This window comes from Dryobates pubescens, chromosome 6 (assembly GCF_014839835.1).
Source record: "Dryobates pubescens isolate bDryPub1 chromosome 6, bDryPub1.pri, whole genome shotgun sequence".
Lineage (NCBI taxonomy): Eukaryota > Metazoa > Chordata > Aves > Piciformes > Picidae > Dryobates > Dryobates pubescens.
In genome coordinates this window covers 5,827,974-5,839,962 of record NC_071617.1, presented here as the reverse complement: position 1 = coordinate 5,839,962, position 11,989 = coordinate 5,827,974, and the positions used below count along the sequence as shown (strand labels likewise).

Genomic DNA, 11,989 nt, shown 5'->3' with positions numbered 1-11,989 from the left:
TTAATGGGATATATGACCACGGTCAGCCTACATCCTTCTTAAGCCATCATTCTGACTGGAAAATTGAGAACCTGCTTTAATTTCTCACTGGTGCTTTTTTGTCAGGGCAACCAAAGGAACTACTGGAACACCTGCCATTAAGGAGAGTGAGTACAGAGGCTGAATGAATTGTCATGGGCTGAAGCCACCCAAGACCAAACAATGAGGTTCTTTTAAACAGCAGAAGCATAGAAACTCCTGGGTACTTCATGATTTGGCTATCTGCTGGTGCATTGTAAATTCTGCTGCATGTGCCATAGAGGAACAATATTGCTGCTCACCTGGCTCCATCAACCTGACACAAAGTCAGGAGGATGCTCCTCCTTTGAAAAGTCCTTTTCTCCCCCTTCCCAGAACTAAGTAGATATGTTCAGGGCTGCTGCTATCACTATGGTTACAGCCAGCCTCTCCAGGAGCTCTGTTTGTACCACTGGCCCTAAAAACAAGAGGGAGAGGCAAAGTAACAGCTCTGGGCCTGATGCTCAGATCTCCCCTCCCCTAGCTTGGATCCATTCCCCCAGTCCTATCACTACCTGACACCCTAAAAAGTGCCTCACCAGCTTTCTTGCAGGCCCCCTTCAGATACTGGAAGGCCAAAATAGGGTCTCCTTGGAACCTTCTCTTCTCCAGACTGAACAGCCCCAACTCTCTCAGTCTGTCCTCACAGGAGAGGTGCTCCAGCCCTCTGATCATCCTTGTGGTCCTTCTCTGGACACCTTCCAGCACCTCCAGATCTTTCTTTTAACATGGGCTCCAGAACTGGACACAGTACTCCAGGTGGGGTCTCAACAGAGCATTGTAGAGGGGGAGAATCACCTCTCTCAACCTGCTGGCCACATTTCTCTTGAGGCAGCCCAGGATGTGATTTGCTTTCTGGGCTGCACACCGGTGGCTCATGTTGAGCATCTCATCCACCAGCACCCCCAAGTCCTTTTCTTCAGGGCTGCTCTCAAGCCAGTCCCTGCCTAGCCTATATCGGTACCCAGGATTGTCCCAATGCAGGACCCTGCATTTGGTCTTGTTGAACCTCATGAGGCTGGCATGGGCCCACCTCTCCAGCCTGTCAAGGTCCCTCTGGATGGCATCCCTTCCCTCCAGGAATGGAGGAGGATCTCTTTAGTCTTTGCATTCAAATTCAGTTTGCAATGTGTAAATTTTAAGGCAATAGTACAAGTTGTCTGACTTCTCTTTTCCTTAAATATTTTGACAATATGAAGATGTGAAGTGATCTGAGTATTATCAATCACGGGTTTTGGTGATACAGCTGATAATGTCAGTGACAGAAACTGCTGAGAACAATATGGACTAGTTCAGAAAGTATCCAGACCTTGACATGGAAGATGTACACTAGACATAAGTAAAACCAAAATGTTGCACTGCTAATTAAACCCTTTGCCTAGCATAAAGCTGAAAACTATCTTCCTTGTGTCAAGTTCAGCTACTCTAAATTTCTGCTGGATGGAACCAGCAGAAAAAAAAGAAATGTATTTTTTGTTCTTCTATCATATACCAGTTTAAAAGAAAGTCATGCCATCCTAAACTCCTGTCAGGATCACCAAGAAGAGTTCAGAGTCACTCTTAATGCCCATAATGGAACATGAAGTATCTTCTTTCCTCTGAAATCAATTGGCACTATGATCCAAATAACTGACCATGAAGCACAGAGGAAAAAACCATGTGCCTTTGCTAGGATGTACTTCCAGCTCCCCCAAATCACTCCATTAATGCTGCATTTCTGGGAATGGAAGTTAACATTTCTGTAGTAAATGAAACACAATTTCTAAATATAACTACAATTTGTCTGCACTTGAACATTAGGCTTAGAGTAATGCTAAAGAACACAGTGTTACATTATTTTTCTGTGCAGCTCCACCATTTACTCATTTGCCACTCATTACTGAACAGAGCTGAAAGGCTCAGCCACATTCATAGAATCATTAAGGCTGGAAAAGACCTTTAAGACCATTGAGTCCAACCAAAACCAAACTATCATGACTACTAAACTATAGTCTGAAGTGCCACATTGAGGCTGGATGTTAGGAAGAAGTTCTTCCCAGAAAGAGAGATTGGCCATTGGAATGTGCTGCCCAGGGAGGTGGCAGAGTCACCATCCCTGGAGGTGTTTAAGAAGAGACTGGATGAGGCACTTGGTGCCATGGTTTAGTTGATTAGATGGTGTTGGGTAATGGGTTGGACTTGATCTCAAAGGTCTTTTCCAACCTGTTCTGTTCTGTTCTGTTCTGTTCTGTTCTGTTCTGTTCTATTCTATTCTATTCTATTCTATTCTATTCTATCAACATGATTCTTGAACACCTCCAGGGATGGTGACTCCACCACCTCCCTGTGCAGCCTGTTCCAACACCTCTTTACTCTTAGTAAAGATTTTTTTCCCCTAATATCCAATCAAAACTTCCCCTGGCACAACTTAAGCTCATTTCCTCTTGTCCTATCCCTAGCTACTTGGGAGAAGAGACCAACACCAGCCTCACTACAACCTCCTTTCGGGTAGTTGTAGAGAGCAATAAGATCTCCCCTTAGCCTTCTATTCTCAAGACTAAAGAACCTCACTTTACTCAGCCACTCTTAGTACATCATGCCCCCAAACCCCTCACCAGCCTTGTTGCTCTTCTCTGTGCACACTCTTGGACCCCAATGTCTTTCTTATACTGTGGTGCCTGGAACTGAACACAGTACTTAAGCTGTGGCCTTATGAGCACAGCGGGACAATCACTCCCCTACTCCTGCTGGACACACTGTTCTTGATACAGGCCAGGATGCCATTTGCCTTCTTGGCCACCTGGGCACACTGCTGGCTCACATTCAGCTGGCCATCCCCTGGTATGCCCAGATCCTATTGGAACATGAGTTTCACCTACAGGAGCATTCCAAGTTTGCAGACCCCTAATGCTCACTGCTAGCAGTTAGTGCCATACATTTTAGATCTCTTTTTGAACTGAAATCTCTGTCTGTATTCATACACCACGTCTGAGAAAGCACATGAGTCTTGAAATCCAAACACTTCTACCTGCTCTGCATAAATGAAGAATTAACTGAAAATTCAAACACCTTTCTCCAGTGCACACAGGCACTGTTTGCAGAGTTATTTGGGAAGAGATTTTTTTGAGCATTTTTAACAGGATTGCCAAGCTTTCATGCTACCTAGGGCTTGTCAAGTTGAAAAACAAAAAGTAATACAGAAGCTGCTGTTTCATACTACTGCAGACCACAATCCCTTGTCAGTATCACAGTACCACAGTACATTAGAGGTTGGAAGAGACCTCGAGATCATCGAGTCCAACCCCCCTGCCAAAGCAGCATCACCCAGGGTAGTCTGCACAGGAACACATCCTGGCAGGTTGTGAAAGGCTCCAGAGAAGGAGACGCCACAATCATTCTGTGCAGCCTGTTCCAGTGATCTGTCACCCTCACTGTAAAGAAGTTCCTCCTCATGTTGTGGTGAAACCGTCTATGTTCAAGCTTGAACCTGTTGTTCCTTGTCTTATTCCTGTGCACCACTGAGAAGAGCTTGGCCCCCTCCACTTGACACCCACCCCTCAGATATTTATACACATTGAACAGATCCCCTCTTAGTCTTGTCTTCTCGAGACTTAAACAGACCCAGGCATCTCAGTTTCTCTTCATAGACTTGTCCCAGGCATCTCAGTTTCTCTTCATAGACTCCTGGCATAATAAATGAAAATGGTGCTGTATGGCTTTGTATGGGAACACAACCCAGTTATCACTTCATACACATGGCTCTTCAGCACTGACTGTACATACAGTTGTCTTCAGCTAATTAATAACACACACTTAACACCCTCTGCTGAAACTGGTTCTAAGAGCACCTCGAAGAAATTGCCACCAGCAGCTATCATTTAGACCCCACCCACTCAAATCGCTTTACTCCCCGAACTAAGTTCAGCCAATTTATGGCGGTACATGTATGCCACGAGTCTCAGTGCTCCACAGATCGCTCCATTAGGCTTCAATGACACAAGAAAACTGTGGCAAGACATCCTCCCTGCTAGCGCAGCGCTGGATTGTAACCGAGACCCTTAGGATGCCATAGATATCAGAAAGAAAACCCTCCTGGGGACATATTTTGGATATCTTTGGCACCACCACCACCACCACCACCACCATAAAACGATTCTGGAGAAATCCAGCCAGTGTGCGGTTTCGGGATCCCTCAGTGCATCATCTCAAGCACTGGCGAGAGGACCACACTGCAGACAAGGAGAAGCATCAGCGCCTTCGGCTTCCCCACAACCTCCTGGAACCGCGGAGCCTCACTGGACTGTGGGTGCAACTCCGCCCGCCCGCCCCCGCCGGGCAGCAGGAGGCGAGCAGGAGGAGGGTGGAGGCCCGGGTCGCGCCGCGCCTCGCCTCCCCGCGTCGCGCCTCGCCTCCCCGCACACATCGCAGCCGGGCATCGGCGGCTCCTTTAAGAGGCGCGGCGGAGCAGAGGGGGGTGCCCCGCGGTACCGAGCGGCCCGGCCAGACCCTGCCGTACCGAGCGGGGGTCACCTGACTGCGCCGGGCCACCGACCTGCGGCGATAACGGCAGCGCCGCGCCGGTCCGCTCCGTCCCGCCCTCTTGCACCGGGGTAGGGGGCGGCGCTGCTGCGGCAGTAGCGCGGGGATTAGGCTGCGGGAGGATTAAGCCGGCGGCTGGAAATAGCAGCAGCGGCTTCCGGGCGTGGACGCCCAGCGCATCTTCGGCGACAGCGGCGGCAGGGGGCAGCGGGCAGCCCGCCCCGCACCTGGGGCTACCGGGGCCGGGGGGGGTGCTGCGCCGCGGGGCGCCTCGCCAACGGGCAGCGCAGCGGGCCGGGCAGCGGTCGCGGCGGGAGGCGGCGGCGGTGCCCTCCCCGGAGCGGCGGCTGCAGGAGAACGGGAGGGAAGGACGCACTGACAGGTCGGCCGCTGACGCTCGCTTCATCTTCTTCTCCCGCTGCCGCGCCGCTCCGGGCTGCTGCATGGCGTTGGGCGCCGCCGCATCCAGCGATGCCCCGTTTCCCGGCACGGTGGGGGAGGGGGTCCCCATCGGTGCCGAGGAGTGGCTGTGGGGGGAGGCACCAGGAGGGCATAACATGGCGCAACGGTGCCATAATCTCCCACCGGGGAGGCGGCGGGGCGGGCGCTGCGGCGGGGCCGAGGCGCGGCGGCGGCTTCTCCGCGGGCCGGTTCGGGGGGCGGGCGCTACCGAGGCAGGTGTGTGGATGTGTCCTTTCCCCTCTCCAGGGAGGTCGTGCGTTATTTGCGTACAGCTTCCTTTCGCTACCATCATTATTTCTGCTTTACCCTTTCCTCGCATCGTCTAAAATGTCCTTTATTTTTGCCCCAGGTGCCTAGAGGCAGAGGCTTACACAACGGGGCGAGTGGGGGGGGAAGGGGGTTGTGCCTCGGGAGGGGCCGGGGTGCCTTGAAGGACCATTGTGCGTGTGCCCGTGTGTCCGTGCGTGTGTCCGTGCGTGTCTCTTGCCGTTCTCCCCAACCCTCTCCCCCCTCCTCCCCAAGCTCCCCGCCTCCTCTTGGCGATAAACGCGGAATCTCCCCTTTCCCTCCCGTGTTTTCCGCCTCTGCAGAGCAGGCAGCAGCAGGCACGCCAGTCGAAGATGTCGGGTCAGACGCTGACAGATCGCATCGCAGCTGCTCAGTACAGCGTTACGGGATCGGCCGTAGCCAGAGCCGTCTGCAAAGCCACCACGCATGAAGTGATGGGGCCCAAGAAAAAACACCTGGACTGTGAGCATCCCTTTTTTTGTTTCCCCAGCGAAGCCCCGCGGCTCAGGAGGCTGCCCGCGGGGCTCTGCAGTGTGCCCTGGAGCCTTCTGGCTGTCACACTTGCTGTAATCCCGTTTGCACAGCCTAAGGGTTAGGAGAAATTTCCAGGAGAGGATGAGTTATTATTGAATTTCTTCTCTTATTGCATAATACTCGGCCATTTTAAAATTATTACTTTTTTTTTACCCCTCATGACCTCCTGTCTTTTATTTAGGAAGGCAGTGCAAAGCCTGCCTTGTGGAGTGGTGGCCTGGAAAGAGGGGAGGGAATTTAACGCAGGGTGAAACGGACGGACCCTTGTCACTGCCTACTTTGGTCAGGATTAAGCTAGGCAGAAGCATAAAAGCTATGCCAGGAGTTGTTCAAGCACTGGTAGGGGTGTGGCCAGCTCCACAGCAGACTTCTGAAGGTGTTCAGGCAGTAGTGTGCTTAAATGACAGTGCACTTTGAAAACTCTACACTGCAAAATGGGACAGTCCTTGGATAGTTTAAGGGCTTATTGCAAGAGGTCCCAAGCAACTGATGGCAATTTCATGAGCTGTCCAATACTTTGCATCACGTTTTATTGAAGATGGCTGGTGACTTTGTTTCACAGTTATGATCAATTCTGGATGGGTATTAGCTAGTTAATGCATGAAACAAGGTTGAAGTGAAGATGTTTCCTCAAAAACAATGAGCTGAGTGATGTTTTGTCTCGACAATTCTATTTCTTTTCAACCCACTCAACTCCTCCTGCTAGGGGACACCAAGGAGTGGTGAAAGAATTTGTGTGGTGTTAATTGGCCTAGTAACTCTGTCCAGCAATGAACTCAGTAGATGTCCAGCAACTTTTTTTATGTCTAAAGTTATGTGGGTTTCACTTTTTTTTTGGCTTTTGCTTGTTTAGAAATACTTTCAAGTAAAGATGAGCAGGTTTTACACCAAGCAGTCTCTTGGCTGCTGGACATTACTAAGTAATGCTGGTACAGGTGCCTAGGTGCATGTAAGTATGATTCTAATGATGCTGTGTTTCTTAAAGGAAGGTATTATTACTTCTGTAAAATAAATCCAGAATTCAGTTCTGATGGCTTCAAAGCTTGTGGCAGATTAAGGCATATTCAGTCATGGACCCCCTTCAAGTGGCAAACAGCATGCCAGTCTTCCAGCATATCTAAACACTCTTGTATATGTGTCTAAGAGATGCTAATGTAAGCAGCATTGATCAAAGAGTGTCTTGAGTCTAAACCATTGTTTCACTGGACCTGCAGTCTTGCTATCATACACTCTTTCTTGTTTTCTTGTGCATTTTGGAAAGTCATCTTACTTACTGATGCCTCCTGTGTTGCTGCTCAATTCCTGTCAACACTTTGTAATCTGTAGGTTGTGTCTGGACTGTCCTACTGTGTCTGTTACTAGAGGCTTTAGCTTAAAAAAAAACCCCAATCCCATAGCTCATGTATTTAAAAGCATGCTGTGTGTGATTATATATTTTATATCTATACATATATGTGTGTGTCCACATACTTATATATTTTTATAGAGACATACATGTCTCTCTATGTATTTATATATGTAGACATATATATATATATATATATATATATATATATAAATAAAAGCACTATCTGAAGTAGGCAGGATTAAAGTGAGGTAATTTACCAATTTACCAGTGTTATATTAAGGTCTGGGAAGGGACTGTGGATGGCTATTGGTGCCAATATCACTACTTCATAAAATGAGCATGAGGGAGGCTGAAGCTAGTAGCATTCAATTTCATACCCACCTGCACGTAAGAACACACAAGAAGGGAAATTATCATTTCCTGAGAGGCTATATCCCAGTTCACTTTTTCTTCTATCTTTTCTTTATATTTTTCTGAGGTGTATATAACAGTTGAGGGTTTAACTATCTGATATCTTGTTGGGGGGGAGGTATGCACATCCAACATTGTGGGCTATAAATAAAATTCAAGTTAATTTTTTAAGAGGAAAAAATATTCTTGGGCTCAAACTGAAGGGATCTCCTCCTGCCTCGGAACTGATGGGCAGTTCCTTCAGTGCTGATGTATATCTTGTGAACAAGTGTTAAAATGGACATTATGTATTGTAATGAGTCAATCAAAAGCTCACCCTCTGAAAGAGCAATGCCCCTGTGCGTGACAGAGGTGCTGCTAGGTGGAGGTAGATCTGAGCCACAGGGCTGAGTGTATTTCAGATTGAATAAGTAGCATTTGAAGGTGTGGAGAAGGAAATGAAAGGTAAAACTTGCCAATGCCTTAAGATAAGTTTGGAGTCAAGGTATGAAGGGTTCAGACAATTAAAACTTAAGAGAGCAGTGGTTGGAGTGATGTTTTTTGACAAGCTTTAATTATAGGATTGGTTTAGGGGTTCTGTGTCCTTGGGGAACTCCATGAGTGTCTTAATATCCAGATGTTGTGTCACACAACCTATCTTCCACTGCTCTGCTTAGCAGGGCTTTGTAAATGAATAGAGAGAGAATGAATACAGAGAGAGTGATTGCCCATTGGAATGGGCTGCCTGGGGAGGAGGTGGAGTCACCATCGTTGGAGGTGTTCAGGAGAAGACTTGATGGGGTGCTTGGTGCCATGGGTTAGTTGTTTAGGTGGTGTTGGATTGGTTGATAGGTTGGACGCGATGATCTTGAAGGTCTCTTCCAACCTGGTTTATTCTATGTATTCTATGTAGAATAGAATAGGCCAGGTTGGAAAAGACCTTCAAGATCATGAAATGGAGAGATCAACTATTTAACATGAGTCAGGCAGTCCTATGAGGATGAGACACAACAATGCCTGTCTTCATGTTTGCTGCAGAAAATGTAGCTTCAGAGAGTTTCAGGAGGATGATAGATGACGAGGTGTGGGAGGTGTTCAAGAGGGGATTGGATGTGGCACTTGGTGCCATGGTCTAGTCATGAGGTCTGTGGTGACAGGTTGGACTCGATGATCTTTGAGGTCTCTTCCAACCTTGGTGATACTGTGATATTTTGTGTTTGATTCAGGCTTTAAGTGAGTACTACGTAGAGGGAATTTGCTCTGAGGAATAAAAAGCATGATTTGGGTGTGAGTGCATATGTGTGAGGAAAGAAGGAGAAAACAGATTGACTGTCTTCTGTGAACAAAAGCTGAGCTGGTGTTTGTCTTTTGTGTGGTTTTCTGTACTTGCATAGCTTCTAAATACAGGCTTTAATATGGATGCTATGCTGTGGCTGTCTTTTGGCGTGGATACTGGGTACTGCACAGACTTGTCCTGTAACAAAGTACTCAAATGAGATTAGGTTGCCATCCTATACCCAGTGATCTTTACCATTTTCTTGAGTCCATCTCTCATACTACTGAATTTCCAGCAACTGCTGGAAGTAGTACCAGATGGCATTAAATGCATTTCCAAAGTCCCTGTGGGGAGAAAAGGAATGTCAGTCTAAATGCTCTGATGGTTTGTGGCAAGCCATTGCAGTTGGCATGTTAGAGCTCTCACCCTTTTTTGGACTTACCAAACTGTTATCATCTTACACTTGTCTTAAAGTCACCACAATGATATGGATTAATCTCCCTCAGCTAACCACGTTGTGTTAAATAAATGATGATTAGATACAGCAAATGAGGAAAGCATTCCTGTGAAGAAGTGGGGATTAGCAACTTGATTTTACTGCTCCACGTTGCAGAGTGGGTGAGTGAGATGTATGGGCTACATTAAGGATATATAAGCTGTGTTAATTCAACTGAAAGGAAAATCCTAATGCACAGCATAGAAGCTTCATTCTCAGAATTCTTTTGAAAACCATGTTAAGGCTCCACTGAAGGTTTAATGATGTGGGGCAAGTAAAAGGAAGCTTCCAGCCTTGAGTGGGGGTGACTCTGGTATCAACAGGGAAAAGCTTTCAGAGAAGGGAGATGACTTTGAAATGTTAAAACACATGACAGACGAGGGAAAATTAGGTAGATCTGAACTCAGCTCCTATTGTCAAAAAAGAAACAAACTGTCAAGCTTTCATTTGGGGAAGTGAATTGGAAACCAGTGAGGTTGTTGCACCTGCAGCTGAGTGTACCAAGTTCCTGTTTCTGAAGATGATCGAAACGTCTGGGATTTTCCTTGACTGACTTACTGTGAGTGAATGGTTCTGCAGCAGGAAGAAGTTCTGGAATGTGTATTCTAAAAAGACCATGTGATGCCTCCTTACTTCTTCAGAATAATTCTCCTAAGGTAGGAGGCCCTTCTGGAGGCCTGATTGAGAGCTGGGAAATGTTAATGAGCTGTGGAAACAAAGCAGATGAAGATCAGGGCTTGGTCTCCCGTGGCTGCGAAGAGGACCAGCATATTGTAGTAACATCTTCCTATCTCAGGTCTAATTTTGCATGTTTGTATGTGGCTGGCAAGCAAGGCTTTAAAAGGAATTCTGTAGTTTAATTCATGTTGGTAACTGAACTGCAGGGCTGGTGTCAGTATTTGGTGTGCACAGATCCTTTTCTTTCTGCAGCGTTTTTTCTTCTGCAAACTGTGGGGATGACCTAACAAGTTTGAATCACTGTGGTCTCTAGAGATGAAACAGAAGTATCAATTGACTAAAAGCAGTGGGCTAGATTTTTTTTCCCTAGGATCAGTAAAGGTATTTCTTAGACCACTTGGGTTAGTCTTAGAAACCACAACGGTTGGATTCAATCTCGGAGGTCGTATCCGATTGAAACAATTCTATGATTCTCTGATCTCGCTCTTAAGGATTATGTCTGTGTGTTTGGGGAGAGGTGGGGGTCAGCAAAGCTATCTTGAGTCACAAGACTTCAGTGACTGTTAAGGTTTACTCCAAAGTGTATTTCAGAAGTTGTTTTGCTGTTGGAGTGATTTGGGGAGTGTTCCAAGAGCGTTGGCACTTGCAGCCCTTTCCTAGCGGGTGTAGCACAGGCGTATGAGTGCTGCATTGCTCTGCAGTCTAGGTGACACACTGTCTTTATGGCTGTGGAAGTACCCTCAAGAAAATGGCTTGGAGTGGAGTCCCTGTACACACTGGTCTTAACCCTTAATGCTTTACTAATGAAACTACTTTTGTAGGTCTCACTATATCTTGTATTGCAGTAAGTTGTCACAGTTCCCATGGACAAGAAAACTGACTTTGTCTTACAGCTGAGCCTCAATCCTAACTTTTATGCAGTGTCTTGGTTTTTGTTCTCACAGCTGGTGTGTATTCTAAATTGTGACATTCTCCTTGTCACCCCAGTGAACCTTTCATATCTGAAAAGAAAGACAAATCCAAGCAAGCAGTTATTTTCTCTAATTTATTAATGGATGTTGGATTAGCACCTCTTTTGGGTTTTTTTGGTGTGTGTATGGAAGGACTTGTCATGGGTCTCTGTGTTGAATAGCTTTCTGTTTCTGTGGGCCTCTCTTATGTCCTTTTCCAAAACAGTACCAAAGTCTTACTTCATTTGGAGATGTGTAGATCTCTGCAAAGGAGTAGAAATGACTGTCATAGGTAAGGGGAGCTAATAAGAAGGCTTTCAAAATTAGTTCATCTTAAGTGTTTCAATGGCATTACCTTTCAATTTCCCCCAAGGCCTCATGCTATTTTTAAGGCATGTGAAGTACCAAGAGAAGGATGCCCTTTTAATTAAGCTAAGACTTAGCTAACTAATAATTTTTTAAAGTATAGTTGAAGCTGTGTAGAAGTTTGAATTCATGTTAAGATACAAAGGTTGAAGCATGGGCAGGATCACTTGTTCTTGTGTACCTGAACTGTTCTGTGCTTTTCTTAGGGTACAATGCCTAAGGAAAGGAAAGGGAGGATGTGGAAAGAGAAGACTGGGTAGACAGTGTAATAATAAACTTTCTTTCATTCAAAGAGTGTAACTTGATAAAGCTAGACTGACTAGTCCTGCCCTCCCTTCACTTGTTTTTTCCTCAGCTGAAGGCATGTATTCTAAGTTTGTTTTCAGTAGTCATTAAAATCCTTCTATTAAACATTCTCTGTCAAGGTCATGGATGACAAATTCTGTGACCAGTCAGATCTTTCTGCTGTACTGACTTCCATCAGTAGACCTTAATAGGGGAGTAGTTTATCTTTTCTTTGAGGCTTCTTGTTCATAAGATACTCAGAATGGCAGTGACCACCCTGTAGTTTTAATCACTTCTTTTTAGCAGGTGAATATGTTTCATAATAGTCCTTGTAGAGACTG

The 11,989-nt window shown here is 46.3% G+C and overlaps 1 protein-coding gene across 1 annotated transcript in view; it reads left to right on the top strand.

Annotated features, from left to right (window-relative positions):
- Nucleotides 1-4,656: 4,656 nt before the first annotated feature.
- Nucleotides 4,657-11,989, top strand: part of SNAP91 (synaptosome associated protein 91) — an 80,822-nt gene continuing 73,489 nt past the window's right edge. The window contains exons 1-2 of the mRNA XM_054162558.1: nucleotides 4,657-4,957; nucleotides 5,628-5,787. Coding sequence (XP_054018533.1) covers nucleotides 5,658-5,787 — 130 coding nt within the window. The 5' untranslated portion in view covers nucleotides 4,657-4,957; nucleotides 5,628-5,657. The remainder of the gene's footprint in view (nucleotides 4,958-5,627; nucleotides 5,788-11,989) is intronic.